General features: G+C 33.1%; 1 protein-coding gene across 1 annotated transcript; it reads left to right on the top strand.

Annotated features, from left to right (window-relative positions):
* Positions 1 to 2,758: 2,758 nt before the first annotated feature.
* Positions 2,759 to 5,972, top strand: LOC129295489 (NAC domain-containing protein 72-like). The gene is made up of 3 exons (XM_054934019.1): positions 2,759 to 3,560; positions 4,441 to 4,743; positions 5,510 to 5,972. The coding sequence occupies exons 1-3, from the start codon at positions 3,102 to 3,104 to the stop codon at positions 5,624 to 5,626; spliced, it is 879 nt and encodes a 292-aa protein (XP_054789994.1). The 5' UTR covers positions 2,759 to 3,101; the 3' UTR covers positions 5,627 to 5,972.
* The last annotated feature ends 12,751 nt before the right edge of the window (positions 5,973 to 18,723 follow it).

Raw genomic sequence — 18,723 nt, 5'->3', positions numbered from 1 at the left:
AAGATAGCACAATAAACTCTCTGTGAACTTGTTTTTAAATATCTTACTACCATACGATTGAAACGTTAAAAAAAAAGTGGGCTAATTTGCCAACCTATGGTATAGCTCATTATAGGTTTAAATTATATAATACAGATAAAAAACACTCCACACCAATCTACCATTTTTTGTCGGTTGGTGGATTGAATTCGTAAGCTCAATTTATATTACTAACTCTACAAATTTCCAACATAAATCTACGACGTAGTCATTAACATGAAATATTGAATGGTTTTGTAGATAGAAGAAACGATAGTTGTTTGTAGGAGCCTTGCCTCTATAATGAAAGTGAAAATTAAAGCTAATAATATAGGTCAACTTGTGACTTACGAGTTGGTTTACAGTAGGTTGCAGGCTTAGTAAGGTGGGTTGATATAACCTACATTTTGTACGAGTTGTATCTTATCAACTCACAACAGGTTGGTGGGTGAGTAGGCTAGCCCATCAATAAAAAAAAATTATATACATTTTTTAAATTTTAAAATTATAAATTTATTATAATATTAGAAGCTTTATCTATCATTAGTTATTAACATCACGTAATTAAACATATAAATATAATTAACACATAGAAGTCTAGAAAGTAAAATTAAATTTGACATTAACTTAAGTAAAGATTAGTAGGCTAACTCTTTTTTTTTTTTTTGCTAGTTGAGAAATTTTGAGTTTATTGAAGTAAAATGTAATAACAAAGACAATAAATAAATAAATATAGGATTCGTCCACAATTTGATAACCTAATGACTCATAATTCAAAAGCCATTGAAGAGGATTTTAAAGTTAATATATAGATCATTTTAAATGACTCTAAAAATGATTCGCATGCCACTTGGAACACCCTACTCTAAATAGCAGCATAACAATAGAGTTTGAACTCTGCATAATCTTTTTTTTTTAAATAGATTGTTGTATTTCTTGTGCCTGCTTGAAAATATTTTACTTGAATTAAATTGTGAAAAAGTCTTTTGGTTGGGTCAATGTTACACTAATGCACTTGGCTGGCCATGAATTTATAACTATCTCAGCTAATTAAATGTGATAAGTAAATGTGACCGATAGTAATGATAACAGGTAATAAGTATGTAATTTGAATTATTTTAATGATTTGAATAATGATAAGGGTTTGAGAATTGAAAGAACAATCATGTAATATTGTCTTTTTTTTTTCAATAAAAAAGCAGGCTAACTCACCAATCCATGGGTTAGCTCGCTGTTGGTTCAAGCTATATTGAGTAAACCAAAGTCAGCTCGCATAAAAATAAACTGTTTTTTAACCCTTGTGGGTTGGCGGGTTGAGCCGCAAGCAAACTTATAAAATTTATTTAAAAAAACTTAAAACGTGAATGCCTATTTTAAACTAGACCTAAATTTATAGCCAAGCCTATTTAAAGAAAAAATTATTTTTTGATAAGCTTGGAGTTAAAATAACAAAGAGCGAAAAAAAATCATTTTTATGTTAGATAAATTAACTATTATCTCTCGCCCTCTTGTGAAAATATATTATGTTATACACGCACGACACCTATGCATGTATTGTAATAGAATTTAAACAATTTTATTAAGACAATGAAAATGAGCCAACAGGCCCCTGAGGACTGAAGTCTTGACCTAAATCAGCATAGAAGGGCAAGTTCAAGCCTATAACTATATTTATTCAAAAATAGGATGAGACGTTTTAGTCTCAAGTATTGGCCTAACCTATTTTTGTTAGAAAACTTGATTTTCACCCTGCTCTACAAGATTACAACAAGGCTAATATAACGGTGATTCAAGATGACTTGAATCCCTTGCCTGGATTCGAAATGCATGCAGGTTTTGTATTGCACTAATGATATACTGACCTCGCTCAATCAAGGCCATGTGTATATAGTGATAAACTGTTGCATATTATCTCGCTCTGCAAACAATCGCATACACGTAAAAATTACAGCTATGTTATGAACCAAAATTAACATTAATACCTATTAGTATCATACGGCTGTGTGTGTGTGTGTGTGTGTGTGTGACAAACAAGTTAGATCATATTTAAGCCACATTCGGAAATGTACGATACTCCCTGTGATTTTATTTCATATAAAATACTAGTAAAATTAGAAGAAAAGCAATTAATGATATTTTTTATACAAAATGATTTATAAAGGGGACATAATTTTTTTTTAAAGATACTTCTAGGATCCTATTCGTAGTGCAAAGAAAAAAGAAAAAATTCGATTCTACTCATTAGGCATTTACTCTCTCCTTTTAAAAATATAAAAGAGTTTTTAAGGAGTTACATGTTTAAAAATGTAAGGTATTTTTAGTCTTTTAAAATATAATCATTGTCTTTTTTTAAAAGTATCTTCATTGATAATGATTTTATATTTATTGTAGAATATTTAATAGAAATAAATATAAAAAGATATGATTAATTTAAAAGTAGATAATTATTTTATTGAGGTGAAATTTAATTAAAAATGCCTTATATTTTTAAATATAGAGAGTATTAATTTTCAATGCTCATCTTTATACTTTTATTCTTATTAAATGCTTTAAATAAAAAAATATAAGAATAAATGTAAAAATTTATTAAATTTTAAAATAAAATTAATGAAATTTAATATTTTCTTTAATTTTGATAAAATAGGGAGTAATTTTTACATTTGATACGGCGCCCGTGGGAGTATCGATATCAGAATTGTGATTACTTAGCTTGGATGCTGGCAAGGTTGGGGTTGTGTATCCCAGCCAATCAGGACATGCCATCACCGGAAGAGCACCCCAAGCATTCGGTTAAAAAGCAAAGTCCACGGAGCTCTCGTAATCCCACCAATCAGAGCTCTGAAAATGTATGCCTCGAGATGTGTGAAAGAATCCGACAGTTTTATTGACGGCCTTGGTCCGATCCCACGACACGCAGCATGGTCTCGCGCGCAAACACCCGCCCTCTCACGGCGGACTCAGAGAAGCTTCATGTGCACGCTTCTTTCCTCGGCATTCCCTTACAAAGCCCTTCATCAGCCCTCACACTCCTGTCCTTTCGCTTCGTTGCTGAATTCCCAAAACCCTAACAATCTCTCCTATTCATGGAAGAGCCTCAATGCTCCAGAGCCGCTTTGCCTGCCTCACTCCCACCCGGTTGCCTTTTCCATCCTTCCGAAGAGCAGCTGCTCTGTTACTATTTACCCAAAAAGAACGCCAGCGTTAATTTCCATGGTTGCGATCTGATCAGGGAGCTTGACCTGTACGAGTATGATCCTTTCCAATTGCCTGAAATTGCGTGCTTTTCCTATGGTTATCGTGGAAAGAAGAGGCATTGGTACTGTTATACTGCCAGGGTTTTGAAGGATTCCAGGAGAAAGACTAGGATGGTCAAGAGCGGGTATTGGATGAGAAAGGGAGGGGTTAGGAATGTTTTAAGTGATGGTGGGAATGTCACCTTGGGCACCAGGACCACTTTCGTTTTCTGTTTGGGGAATTCTCCCAAGAACGCCAGCAAGACGAATTGGATGTTGCATGAGTATGCATTAGTTGGTCATCTCAAGGTACACGATTTTGGACTCACTCTAGGCTTTTTACTTGAAACTCAACATTAAAACTAAAGTATTGCTTAGGAAGGTTTTGATTTAATGCCACGTCTTCGGACGTTATCTAGTTTTGTGTTTAGCGCTCGGTTACTCCGTTACTGGTTCTTGGATAGGAAAGTGGTCAATTTTCTGTCCTCTTCTAATTATTATTTTGATAGCATCCCTGTGTAATGTTACGGGCAATGTGAAAAATCATTGAGAAATTATGAATTGGATTCATGCCTGAATATGCACTTAGGAAATCGTGTTTGTATTTTTGTTCTGCGGAACTTTTTAATTTATTTCTTGCTGCTGTTAATAATTGAGTTCAGTTGTGGCGTTTTGTTTATTTATTTATTTATTTATTCTTTTGAAAAGTTAAAAAGTTGGGACTTTCTTGTGATTTTCTCCCGGAATGAATTGCCTACTTCCAAAGCTTCAATTTTCCGGAAATTCGTTGGACAAAAGAGAAAGTTGTACTTAAATTACCCTTCTTTGTCTATGTATATGTTGTTGGAAGACACTTGTATACTTTTTGCGTCATGATTCTTTTGTTTAATGGCATTTCCCAGACTATAAACCCATAATTTAAGCCTGTCTGCGTTCTTTGTTGAATTCCTAAGTTCATAATTTTGGAGTAATCACACTATCTTCTGTTTGTTTGGCACTCTCTTTTTCTACGCTTTCTTTCTTGAAGGTATTTAGTTCCTTCATGTTCTAATGATTACCTTGTGGAAGAGACAAAAGTGTTCCCTTGTTATGTTCCCTTGTATTTTCAGTAAGTATTAAGAATTTAGTTACTTCCTTTATTACTTATATTTTTCTGCAGGGTTTCCTCATATCTTTATTTCTTATGCAGGCTTCATTTGTTGTTTGTCGAGTATTTTTTAGAGCGTGTCATAAGAATAGCGTGTCAGAGAATGGTCTGAGTTCATGCGCAGAGGAAAGTTTCTCAGCTGTACGTCACATTGGCATTCAGCATGATGAATGTGTTTTGCCTGATATAATTGAGACTCAAATGTGTGGTGGCTGCTCCATTGATAGAAAGATTTCAGTGTCTGCCTTGAAACCTGCTAGCGAACTAGATAAGAATCAAATTGCACCTGCAGCAGCTTCTGTTGCTACTGTCCAGCGTTGTGCAGATCCTCAAGACAGTCAAACGGTAGTATATATTCAACTTTGCCATTCCTCTTTGCAATTTCTAATATGTGACTCAGGAAAAGCTATTCTCTTTACTGCTTGTGTACTTGTATTATATATAGTTTTTATTCTCAAGCTGGGTGTACAAACCTGATTTACTTCTGTGAAGGATTTTTACTTAGCTAGCATTTTGCTTGAACTCATATAGTTCCTTAGCAGTTATTTCTGTTTTGTTGTCATTTTTTCCTAGTTGTTGATAACAAATGTCTGCTCTGCATCTGTATGGTCTGCGATGTTTAGTTTTAGTCAGAATTAGGGGCTACTGATGCTGGAAAGCAGTTAATAATTTTCTATATCACTTCTGTGAAGTTGCATTTTTTTAAAAGAAATGGACAAAATTGTATAATGTGGCTGCCTTTCTGCTGCCTTGTATGTCACTGAAAATTCAACTGTGCCAAATTAATGCTCTGAAAAATTGGAGATATACAAATGTGTATCCGGTACAATTTTATTTATTATATTTCCCCTCATTGCAAGGTTATAATTGATATCTACTCTTTTAAAGGGGGAAATCAAAATCAGTGATTAGCAGATAGCTCTACTGGTTGAATAGTTAGCATGATGACTTGGCTGCTTGTTTGAAGCATGTCCCTGTTTTTGGGCTTTAGATTGCCATTTTGTCAATACACCTTTTGTATGGCATTTCTTGATCTTTAATATAAAACCAAAACAGTGTCATTTTTATTTATTTTTCCTCATGTTTTCTTTTTGCCTATGCTTGTTATCAGGTAAATTTTTCTGGACTTCCTGGTGGTGGCGCGATGTTTGTCGATGCATTGACATCTCAGCAACATATACTTTCAATTCTTGAGGAGGATTTCATAGAGTTGGATGATCTAGCTTGAATCGGTTGATTGTGAAAGATAAGTGAATAGTAGTCCTAATCTCATGATACATATGATCTGAAACAGCTGTATTTAGAATGGGTAAACAACCCTGCAAATACACAAGGGTTTAGAATATTCAGTAACCCTTTTTTTCCCTATAAAGTGAAGAAACATAGTCTCAAATGAGGTTGCAGCAAATGAAGTGGAAGGGTCACTTCACTTGTTAAGATAGCTTGTTGATAGATCAATAGATGATTGTAAATACACTATTGAACCCTTCTTGAAGAGTTATTCAGCAGATCTTTAATATGGGCATGCAGTTATTTATTTTCCAGATATCTAATGAAAGGCCATTGCTCTGGAATATTACTGTCAGAGTGTGATATATTTAGCTTTGGTAAATGAAACATGCAAATTTTACCCAAGTAAGGTAGTAATGTAATAAAACCTACCAATTTCGTCAGATGAAGACTTGTTTCTCATAAGCCTGGTGAAAGGCCATTTGCTTAGAGATTGTCTCATAGGAAGACTTCTAGCTTATTCTGTTTTCTGTTTCACACCTTTTCTTGGGCAGAAGCAAAGTACTAGACGATTTTGTATGACATTTAAGGGTGGAGTAATGGGGCAAGGCAAAATAGCAAAACACTAGCTTATCTATCCTAATAAAAACTTGCTGACTCGTCTATTGTTCCATTGAAGTGTAGGTTTGAAACTGATATGTTGACTCCCGAATAAAGATGTTTGATTTGACGGGAATCCCAACTTTGCTTGATGATGGTTGTCTTCTGGGTTTAGAGTTCAGAGAGAATGACAATTATCGTAGTTTGAGTTTGCATAAAATGACATTAACAGGGCTTGAAAAGATAGAGTTGTTCTTCTCAGGAGTCTGGATATGGATGTGTTTTGCATGCCATTATTTATGTGATTTTGTCTCTTCCTCTACGTTGGCACAGGGGTTGGTAAGTGAAATTAGAATTCTGGTTCGTACGGGAGCCCCAACAGTAGGTCTGCAGCGGGAGTGTTTATACAGCTAATTTTGGTGTATATCATTTGCCCTTTCGTTCTCCCTTGCTTTTCAATGTTAACGTGCCAACGTGTGCTCACTTGTTTTCTCAAGATTATGAATTATTTTTCAATGCAGGACTGCTTTTGCTAGCTAAACCTAACTAGTAATTTCTAGTGGGTGCTTATATTCTGCAAGTGGAGCAGGGTTTCTTGTTTTGCCTGTGGCATGTCTATATGTATCAGTTTGGGCAGTAAGGCTGTTGGTCGATTGTGCATCAATTTAAAACACCTTGTGACGGCAACAACTTGTGGACTGGGAGAGAGCAAAAGCTAGCTTGTCCCATCCCCTTTCTCTGTGTCTCTGTCTACACCCGAAGCACCTGCATTCTTTTTTCCTACACACACGACTTATTGCCTTGAATCCAGCACATCAATCAAAATTTATTATTTAATTAAAATCACATAAAATTATAGTACATTTTCTGTCTTGTCTCTAATAATATTACAATTAATATCATGGCAGGAGTTATAATTAATATTTTTTAATGTAAAGATAAAAGCTGTTTAATTGTTTAAAAATATTATAGTTTCTTTTATATTTAAAGAAAAAATGAATTTTAAAAAAATACTTTCTCTATTTTAAATTATAAGATATTTTTAGATAAAATTTTACATACTAATAAATGTTATTAAATATGTTTAATAATGTTATTTTTTCAAAATAAAAATAAAAATTTTTAAAATATCTATTATTTAATACATTGAAAAGAGAATGGATAAAAAATAATTATGGAAAGAGAAAGGGTAATATTAAAATTGGTATATTTAATAAAATTTTAATTTATCTAAAGTGTTTTACATTTTAGAATGAAAATTTTTTTTTAAAGTGTCCTATAATTTAGAACAGAGAGAATACCATACCTGAGGCATTTATTGTTGCTTTACTCATGGTTCTGCTTCCAACATTTATAAAATTTACTTCCTTTAATGCCTTATCATGCTTTTCACCAGAGAAATATTGTAAATTGGGTGCATAATATTATTTATAATCTCTCCAATAAAAACATAATATTTAGATGATATTAAATATTAATTAATTTTAAAAATAATGATAATAGAATGAGAAAATGTAAGAAATTAAATGTGTATTTTATTATAAAAATAAAATTAATTTAAAAAATATCACATAAGTTTTTATTTAAATTATTTAAAATATTTTAATTAAATAAATTATAAATAACGTGAAATACTTAATTTATTTAAATATTTCTCTTTTCACCAACCATTCATGCCTTGCCCACCCCACTCCACCCTTTTCTGCTGACATGACTGCCAAATGTATCGGTTTCGCAAATCACAGCGAAATTATTATCATCTTTATTACTATTGTGTTTCACAATGTTAACCAAACCAGGAGGATCTATATTAATATACATCTACTTTGCTGTTTCAAAAATAATTGTGAGCGGCAGATGGATCATTTTCTGAGAACTAGACAAGCTAATTGTTTTGATCGGTTGAATTATGAAGCAGACAATGTCTAGTTCGCAAGGGGGGAAAGACGGGGCTAGAGAACAAGTTAAGCTGGCCTCGAAATGTTATGATCATGAATTTGGAGAAAGAACATGGAGTGTCGATTTTTTATTTTGATGAGATACTATCTTTAGATTTTAATATTCATTTTTATTATTATACATTATTATTTTCTTTATTTTAAGCATGCAGTATTTAAATTTAAAGCATGTTGATTTAATTATAACCTGTTTGAACATGCTTCATCAATTGAATTGGGCTCGAATTTGATCCAGCCAAATGATCATATAAAAATAACCATGGTGTCATGATTTTAATTTGGTCCCATATACTTATTAAAAAGAAATGGAATGAAAGGAATTAAAAAAATTAAAGTAAAAAGAAGATTATCAAATGAAATAGGTGATCACATTTTAAGAAAGAGGAGTAATTTAATTTATGAGATTGTGAATAATAATTTATGAAATTTTTGAAGAGTATAATAATTTTTACATTATAATATATATTAATGAGTTTTATTATATTTAACATGACATAAAGTGTGATTTAGTTCATTTTTATTTTAATTTTTTAATCCATTCTATTTCATTACTTTTTAACAATCAAAGGAGATCATATTGATCCGATTTCTTTAAACATTGAATATAATATGTGTGTGCATTGTGCATGTATATTTGTCATCATTGAAATATGATAAATATTTATTTTTTATTTTAGTATATCATACTTTATGCTTGATGTATACTTCCTCTGTTAAAAAATATAAAACATTTTTAACTGAATCTCATCCACAATAAAGTAGTTACCTACTTTTAAATCCTATCTTTTGGCATTTACCCATGTTAAACATCCTATAATAAATATAAAGTCATTAATCAATATGAGTACTTTGAAAAAAAATTATTACACCTTAAAAGACTAAAAATACTTTACATTTTTTAACATCTAATTTCTTTATATTTTTTAATAGAAGGAGTAGTTATTTTTATTTGATACTTTTTTTTAGTACAAGAAATTAGTCAAAACAAGTTTATTACAATTGAATTCAAGACCTTCCAATGATAGGATGAGGATGCCAATAGGGCATTTTTTTTAATATAATAGGGAATAAGGTTAGAGGGCAGTCAGGTATTAAGTGTCGACTAAAGTTATATTTAATTTTTTAATATAATTTAATATTCTTCATAAAGGCTATGCACCATTAGATTTGGCAGGAGGCCACTCATTTACCTTGAAATTAGTAATTGGGGTCCTAATAGTTTCCAAAGGGTTTGATTGTCTCGTTAGTTATCTAACCCTTCTAAATGGACAGGACAGTTTAAGAACTTGCTTTAGTGTTTTTTTTTTTGGTAAAGTGGTTTAGTTAATCTTCATCGTGACCTCTCTCTTCAACATATATAGCTTATAGGTGAGAGATTACAGGCAAAGGAATTAGCTTTTTAGCTAGGATGGAAAGAGAGAGAGAGAGAAAGAGCGGGGGGGATGAAAGAAAGCACAGAGAGTAAATGGTAATTTTTTTATATCGAAAATGGATAATAACATTAAACAAAAGTAGAGTAACATAATTCAAAGCCATAAGCCAAAGACAAAGCCAAAACATAATAAAGAAAATAAAAGCACATTAGCCAATCCCTTCATGATCATGTTTTGGAGCCTGTTGCTGCAAGTAGTTTTGACAAGAGCTTAAGTCTTTGAAGAGCAAAGTAAAATGAGGGAGTGAAGGTTCAGAAAACCCAACCTAAAGGTTCTACTCCTTTTGAAATAGAGGCAGCGAGATAGTCCACAGTAATATTCCCTGATCGTCGAACTAGAGAAAAGTGAAGTGATGTAAAGGACTCAAAACTCTCAATCAAATCTGCTAAAAGACTATGGAAAGACTAATTACACTAATTCCACCTTTTAGTTGATAAAGCTATATAAAAGTCCTGACAGTCTACCTCAACAACAAATTTATGAGTGCTTTTAGAAGATAACAAAGAGATAGCTTTTTGACAAGCAAGTAGCTTGGCTATAAAACCAAAAGACACATTGATTGTTTGGCACTAGCCCTTGATGAAACCATATGAGTGATCACTCCAAACAATACCAATGCCAGCATTTCCAGAGGATGCTGAATAAGAAGCATCATAATTGACTTTATTTTCATTTAAAGAAGGAGGAAGCTAAATATGAGATGCAGGATCAACATTAGCAATAGAAAGAGTTTCCTCATGTGTAGCAAAATAAAACTCAACAGTTGCAGACAATAGTAAAAGGATCAATTATAGCACAAGAGAAAAATAGGCAGACCTTAACTTCCAAATATTCTAACAGAGATTTGCAATGTACATCCAAAATAGAATCTTGGAGAAAAAAGTTACTGCACCATTAATCAAACGAGGATATATCAGCAGGGTTAATTTTCAAAGTTAAATAGCAACTATACCAGGCTTCAAGATGTATCTTGCTAATTGGGCAAAGGGGGTCTACAGCACATTTTCTTTTGTAGATTGCTTCTCTGGTTACGAGTGTAACATACCAAAAATTTTTTTTTTAAAATAATTTAACTCAACCATAGTTGGGTTACAGCCACCCAACACATTTTTATATCAATAATTTCAATATAATATATTTTATAATTGGCTTCAACTCACACACTATAACATTTCAGATAAATTTTTATCTCCCACATGCCATTAGGCTAAATCACATTTGTCCATCCTTATACTCCCAATAAGTAAACTAAATCACATTTGTCTATCCTCATACTCCCAACAAGTAAAATAAGCAATTTAGTCAATTTTCAACACAAGCCAGTTATTTGGTCTTATAATCATGCCATTTTAACCAATCCAAAGTAAACCAAATATTAAAATTACAGTCATCCAAATTGTACCAAAAATAGAAATAGTTTGAAAGGCATGATTACATTTATATATTCATATAATTGACAATAAACAAAAAGCCCTAATATTGGCAATATAACACATTATAAATCATAAATTAAATACCCAAAAGAGACAGTGGATCTATACCACTAAGTCTCTGGGACTCCTCTACGTGTCACTCGTGGCTCTTCTCCTGAAAATTGTTAACCACATAATGAGACTTAAAAGTCCCAGTAACCAAAGCCAATTTATGATAGTGTATACAAACAGTTAAGTGTGTACTTATTAAGTAAAAATTAAAAATAATATAATTCCAACAAATATAAGAAATATTACAATACACACAAACAACCATCCTTATATCCCTCCATTAACCTCGAGCCGTAGCCCTCACTCGGTGCTAAATTACCCGGCCAAAGGTAGATTAGCCCGAGCCCTTACAAGCCACCTATTGAGCTCCAATAGGGGCGTATCACGTGGCATATAAATACAACAACAATAGCAAGTCTCCCAACACCTCCCACAATAATCAAACAAATTCATAATAATTTTGCACAATTATACAATATTACAAAATTCATAATTTTCTCAATAATCACCCAATTAACATGAAGTAACACTAATCACAAATTAAAAGCATGGTTACCTTGTGGCTTTTTTTCAATAAATTATTCCTTGAAATTTCTCTCTCACCACAATCTTCACCAGTAATACAATCTACAAATAACATATTATTTATAAATATTAGTTTCAATTTTTGAAACTAATAAAATAATTCTAATAATAGAATTAAAAATATAACATAATTCCTAATCTCAATCTTAATACAAATCTATAGTTAATACTATTAAGTATAATTTTTAACTCCTCTTTTAATTATTAATAAACATTAATAATCTAAAAATCAAATTTTAAACTAATTTCTATTATCAAAATTTTCTTTTTATTTTATAAATTCGTACCTAAAATATCCAAAAATTAAAAATTGAGTCTCTAGTTTAGAATCATAATCCTATAGCCATAATAATTCATTTCTCATCCCAAATAATCATCTAAACCTCAATAAATCAACATATATTTTCAGATCTAGTTTAAAATTTGATCCATAAGCCACAGATTCAAAGATCATCAATAAATTTATACTCTAGAACATTTATTATACTACTGACAACCTCAAAAATCATATTTATTCAACATAAATTCATCCCTCTTCCAGATCTTAAATTTTCTACCACTACAAACTCAGAAATAAAAGAAAAAGGATGACTAAGAAAAAATTTTAGAACACTTACTTAGTCTTGAAAAGCTTAAAATCACATCCTAAATATCCTATTAAAAACTCTTACCTTAAAACCCAGCACCGGTGAATTTGGCTCACAGATGCTCTCTCTGCCGAAGCTCACGCACGAAAGAAGGAATGAAGAAATGAAGGAACAGGTGAGTTTTTATAAAAATTCAGTGGGTCCCACATTTTTTAAATTATTTTCTCTCTCTTCTTCTTCTTTTTTTTATTATTATTTTATTATTGTTACTGTTGAGGCGGCGGACGAAGCAAATTCGTTTTCTTCTTCTTCTTCCTTTTTTTTTGCATACCTTTTTTTTTTATAATAATAATTTAATAATATTTTTTTTAATTAATTTTTTTTTAAAAAAATTTAATTTAGAATTATATCCTAAGTTAGATTTAATGATCATTTTCTACTAATTTATTTACCTTTAAATATTATTTTTTTAAATTTCTATTAATTCAAATTAACTATTAAAATTTAAATTGGGATGTTACAACGAGCAAGTTGTTCAGGGCTCTCTAAAGAAAGTGTTTGATTTTTGGTTGAAGCTTCAGGTGCCAAATGCATTTTTAGAGATCACTTGAAATTGTGGATGAAAAGCTAGGAGATTTATTGACTAATGGAGATAAACGAGCCAAAGAAGATCTATAACCAATCTTAGCAGAGTAGGCCCTGTTATTTACAGCGATCCAAACAAAAGAATTAGCTGTCAAATGCTTGGGGATATGTATATTCAAAATACCCGTAAGAGTTTCGGGAGTGCAAGCATTAGAAATTGAGGACAAGTCTCATTGGTCATTCATAATAAGCTTAGCTACTTTAAGGTCTTCATTAATGGTTGCTCTACCAATAATAATAGCTTTGAAATTAGGCAAACTAGGAATTCATTTATCAAACCATACTTTGATATCAATACCGGTATCTAGTTTCCTACAAAGGTGTTTGTCAAGTAATTCCCTACTTGTAAGTAAGCTACTCTAAGCCCATGATGCATGCGAACCTTTCACAGCCTTTAGGAAAGAGGCATTAGGGAAATAAATGCTTTTCGTGACTTTAACCCAAAGCTGATGTAGATTATTGAGCAATTGCCAAGCAAATTTAGCGATGAGAGCATCATTAAAATTCATAAAGTCTTAAAAACCATGACCCCCATCATGTTTTACAGAACACATCTTTGACCAAGCCTTCTAGTGAATGTTACTCCTATCAACAGAATTTTCCCAAAAGAAATTTGCTACCATGCTATCAAGCTCTTTGCAAGTCCTCTTTGAAAATTTAAAGCATATCATAAGAAAGATTGGTATGGCATTTACAATAGATTTAAACATTACTTCATGCCTTGCAAACAATAGTGATTTATAATGCCAACCATGAATTTTCTTTCCTACTTTATCCCTCACATAAGCAAGTGCACCCATTTTAGATCTACCTTAAAGAATAGGGAGTCTTAAGTAAAATCCAAGATCATCAACATTAGGAATGTGCAAGTAATTATAGACAACATTTCTAATTTCCACAGATGCATTAGCAGAAAAGAAAATTGAGCATTTATCAAAGTTGATTCGTTGACCTAAAGCATTACAATAAGTTGTGAGAAGCTCCTTCATAGTGCTATAATTCCTTCAAGAGGCATTAAGAAACAAAATAGTATCATCTGTAAAGAGACAATGAGTAATCATGGGGTAGCCTTCAGTAATTTTTATACCTTGTAAATCTCCATTTTTAACATGAAAGTTCAGCATGCGAGAAAAAACATCACTAGCAAGTATGAATAGATAAGGGAAGAGGGGGTCCCTTTGTCTGACACCTCTTCCTGGAGCGATTTAGGCCATTGATTTACTAGCAATTTGAATATTAAAATTACAAAATCCAATCTTTCTCATTACTTCTTCAATGAAATTCCATTCAAGCTTGTTAAAAGCTTTATTCATGTCTATTTTGAGGGCAAAATCAAAGTCATTACTAGTTTTCTTTCTCTTTAAGTAGTGAAAATATTGTCCTGTATAAGGTGATTTGGAACAAATGCACACTACTGGCGTAAGATACAATAATAAAGAACAACTTTTAGTTTATTAGCAAGTAACTTTGAGATCAACTTATAGGTAAAATTGTATAAACTAATAGGCCTAAACTGGCTATTAGACTCAAGTCTATCTACTTTTAGAATTAAAATCAAATTAGTATCATTCAACTTGCCCAAATAGGTATCACCCGATAGAAAATTATTAACCAAAGAAAAGAGAGTGTGGTGTACCTCTATCCAGGTATTTTGGTAAAAATGCCCATTGAAACCATCAGGACCAGGAGCTTTGTAGCAGCCAAGTTAAAACACAGCTTGTTTAATTTCATCTAAATTAGCAGGGAAAGTAATCCATTTATTTGGAATATCATTAATATAGGGTGATACATAATTCAATACCAATTGAAGATCTGAGATGTTACCCTTAGCAAATAATTCAATATAAAATTCAACAGCTACACAAGTAATATCAGTTTCAGGTTCAATCCAAGAGCCATCAGGTTTTTTCAGCTTAACAATTTGATTCCTTTGACTTCTAGCCACAGTCAACGAGTAGAAAAAATGAGTATTCATATCACCCCCATTGAGCTAATTCACACGAGATCTTTGCCACCAATAGGATTCTTCACATTTCTATAAGTGCTCTAAATCAGCAGCGAGGGAAATCACTTGGTTTCAGCATTCCTTGATAAATGCACCAGCTTTAAGAAACTCAATTTGCCTCAAAGCAATCTCAATGGCTCTCTTAAAATTAGGGAAATTAGTATGACTCCAATAAGATAGGGCAGAACTACAATGAATTATGCAAAAGATAAAGTAATCAATAATGAGTAAATGGTACGTTAATTGTGCTTATTTTAAAGAATAACCCTTCAGAGATGGTTAGAGATTTGAGACCGATTAGTCTTTGTAATGTTATTTATAAAGTTATTACAAAAGTAGTCTCTAAGAGGATTAGATCTTTCCTTCCTCACATTATAACTCCTAACCAATGTAGTTTCATTTTGAGTCCTCATAGTTCTGATAATATCATAGTTGCATAAGCAATAATTTACTCCATGTGGAATTTTCAAAAGAAGAAAGTTTTTATGGCTATTAAGATTGACCTTGAGAAGGTCTATGATCGTGTTAATTAGAATTTCATGGCTAGTTGTTTAAAGGAATTAAATTTGGCACCCAACCTTGTAGAGTTAATTTCTACTGCCATTTCATTTGTGAATACGCAATTACTTTAGAATGGGTTCAAGGCTGAGAATTTCAATCCAATTATAGGGGTTAGATAGGGTAATCCCATGTCCTCATATCTCTTTGTTATATGTATGGAGAAGCTTGCTCATCTTATTCAAGAACATGTGAATGATGGAAAATGGTAGCCTATCTGTCTTAACAAGAATGGCTCTCCAATATGGCATTTATTTTTTGCCAGTGATGTCATCCTTTTTTCTAAGGCTTCTATGCAATAAGCCTGAGTTATTAAGCAAATCCTTCAGGTTTTTTTGTTTTCCTTTATATGAAGGTTAACTCTAATAAAACTTAATCTTGCTTCTTTGAGAATGTTAGTACAAATAAATGTAATGAGATTAGTCAGTTTATGGAGTTCACGTTATCTACAGACTTGGGGAAGTATCTTAGGGTACCTTTAATGCACAAGAGAGTAAGGAAGGAAACTTTCCATAAAACTGTGGATAAAGTTAAAACAGACTTATGAATTAGAAGCCTAATAAATTTTCTTTTATAAGACATACCATTCCGACGACACCTATGACTTAGGCCATTCCTAGTCATGTCATGCAAACCACACTTCTCCCTACTAGCACTTGACCGTCGATAAGTGTAATAGAGACTTCTTATAAGGGAGCTCAGACAAGAAAAAGAAGATCCACTTATTAGCTTGGGATGACATTTGTAAACCAAATAAAAATAGGGGGTTGGAACTGAGACACTCAGAAAACCATAATCAAGCGCTTCTTATGAAACTTAAATGGGGTCTTATTAAGCGAAGAGATGATTTGTGGATCTAAATTGTCCGCAACGAATATAATTGTAGCAACGATTTAATGCCATGTATTAATATGAAATGACTGAGATTAAATGTCTGGGCTGGGATCAAAGGCACCTGGGAAAAAGGAGGGATGGTGTTAAAAGGATTAATCATGGTACGGGGGCTAGATGGCATTGGACAAAGATTGGAGACTTCTCGATGAAATCTACATATGAAGTAATCTCCAATACTGAATCTTGACCAGACAGATTTTAGGAAAAACTTTAAAAGGTGAAAGCCCCCCAACGATGCAAATTGTTCTTGTGGATGGTGTCTCAGAATAGCATACTAACCAATCACTTAAGGAAACGAAGAGGTCTTTGTCAGGAGGACAAATGTGCTATCTGCGGTACGTAAACTGAGGACATGCTTCATGTTTTTTATGACTGTGCTCAAAGCAAAGCTCTGTGGCAGTAATTGGTCCCACCCGAAACATGGAGTCAATTTTTCAATATTAACCTCAGTAACTGGATGGGGTGGAGCATGTGTGATAGGGCTACTGAAGACACTATAGTCTGGAATGCATTATTCAGCATTCTCTTTGGGAATTGTGGAAGCGACACAGTTTGTTTATCTTTGAGGGTGAGCTTGCACCTATCTTGAAATTTTGACACTAGCACATACTTGTTTAAGTAGCTTGAAGAAGGTGCAAGGTGAGATTAACTTCAAGAAAGTAACTGGTATACAATCTACAAACCGGTGGGAATGCTTGTTGGATGGTTGGGTCAAATTGAATGTTGATTGAGCTTGTTCTTCTACAACAAGGGTGGCTTTCAATGGTGGTCTCCTTCGTGATGATAAGGAACATTTTATCTTTGGGTTTGTTTACCGTCTAACTAGGGGCGATAATTTCTCAGCAAAGATTACCGCTCATGTTCATGGGTTGAAAATGGCTTGGGATTTAGGATTTCACAAAGTCATTCTTGAGTCAGATTCTACAGAGGCACTGGAGAGTTTATCTAGTGAAACTAACATGGAGCATGAAGATCTTGATGCCATTGCTACTGCTAAATCTTTGTTGGTCCAAAGATGGGGTGTGAAAATGAGGCATGTTACTGGGAATAAAGCGATGGATTTTCTTGCTAAATGGGGAGTTTCATTTCTACTAGGTTTTCATGCCATTCATCAAGCTCCCAAGGATCTTTAGAGGATGATGCAACGTGATTGTATTGGCCTTCATGCTCTGATTTGGTACTAACAGGTTCTAGTTTTCCTTGTGGGTGTGTGTGTGTGTGTGTGAAAATACAATGGTCACCGTTGATACGAGAGGTGGCGCCCGTTAAAGCTATTGGGAAGCTTTAGCCGAAGAAGCTGCTCTCTAGCCTCTGCGGCTATTAAAAGTAGAGACCGCAGAACTAACAGCTGCCACTAATTGAATTGGATTCGCTATTCAAGCCTCTTCCTACCACACCAAATTTTAATGTACAAAGTGGGTGGCCTCACCTGCTCCTTTCCCTTCCCCAAAAGCTATCATGGTAATGCAGTCACCGTCTGGTTATAAGCTGCCCCTATCAATTCCTTCACACGAAACATAGCCCTCTTCACGTGTCCATGTTTTTGTCATTTTATATTTTCCAGACCATCAATTATGGGTTCCTCACAAACAGAAACTCCTTAAATGCGGTCAAAATTCATAAAAACCAACCTCACATAAAAAAAAAAAAAGTCAGATTCCACTTATCATGTTCGGAGTCTTTGTTGTGATAACTAACGTCACGTGTGTGATAATATTAATAATAATTATATACTCTTGGTTTTTTTAATGGCAACAAATTAAATTAAGTAGGACCTAAAGTCACGACTCTCAATCAAAAAGGAGAAGCATGTGAATGTGAATGCGATTTGAATGGTAAAAAGGAAGGAGAGAAGTCAGAGGTGGTTGGCGTGAAGGGGATGGAAATGCAGAGCGTACCCTCATTTTCACTCTGTGCTGTCTCGTTAACGCCTTTACTTTGTTAGGGAAAGAAAATAAAAACACGGAGGCAAGGGGCCAAACAGAAACAGCCTACCTGTGGCCTTTGCTCTTTAGCTCTGACCGTCTCACAAGGAAGTTCTGTTACGTTAGATTGTATTTTAAAAGTAATTCTTACTCATTCCATTTTCATATTTAAATATTACGAATGAATGCTTTCACGCCTCCGGACCAGCTTGAATTAAATTAGATAGTATAGCATGTGCCTCACTCTTCAATAAAATCTCATATGCCCATTTTGTGAATAGCATGTCAAATCTAAATTAATTGACAACGAAAATATTTCGGTTCATCCGTTACCAAAAATAAATAAAACAAACTTAAATGAGATCATCATTATCAGTGCATGATAATTTCTCCACTTTCCTTTTTGACCATAGTTCTGGGC

The sequence above is a fragment of the Prosopis cineraria genome, unplaced genomic scaffold, assembly GCF_029017545.1.
Source record: "Prosopis cineraria cultivar Desert tree isolate PC_DT_omini unplaced genomic scaffold, ASM2901754v1 PC125, whole genome shotgun sequence".
NCBI lineage: Eukaryota > Viridiplantae > Streptophyta > Magnoliopsida > Fabales > Fabaceae > Prosopis > Prosopis cineraria.
This window is presented reverse-complemented; position numbering and strand designations above follow the sequence as displayed.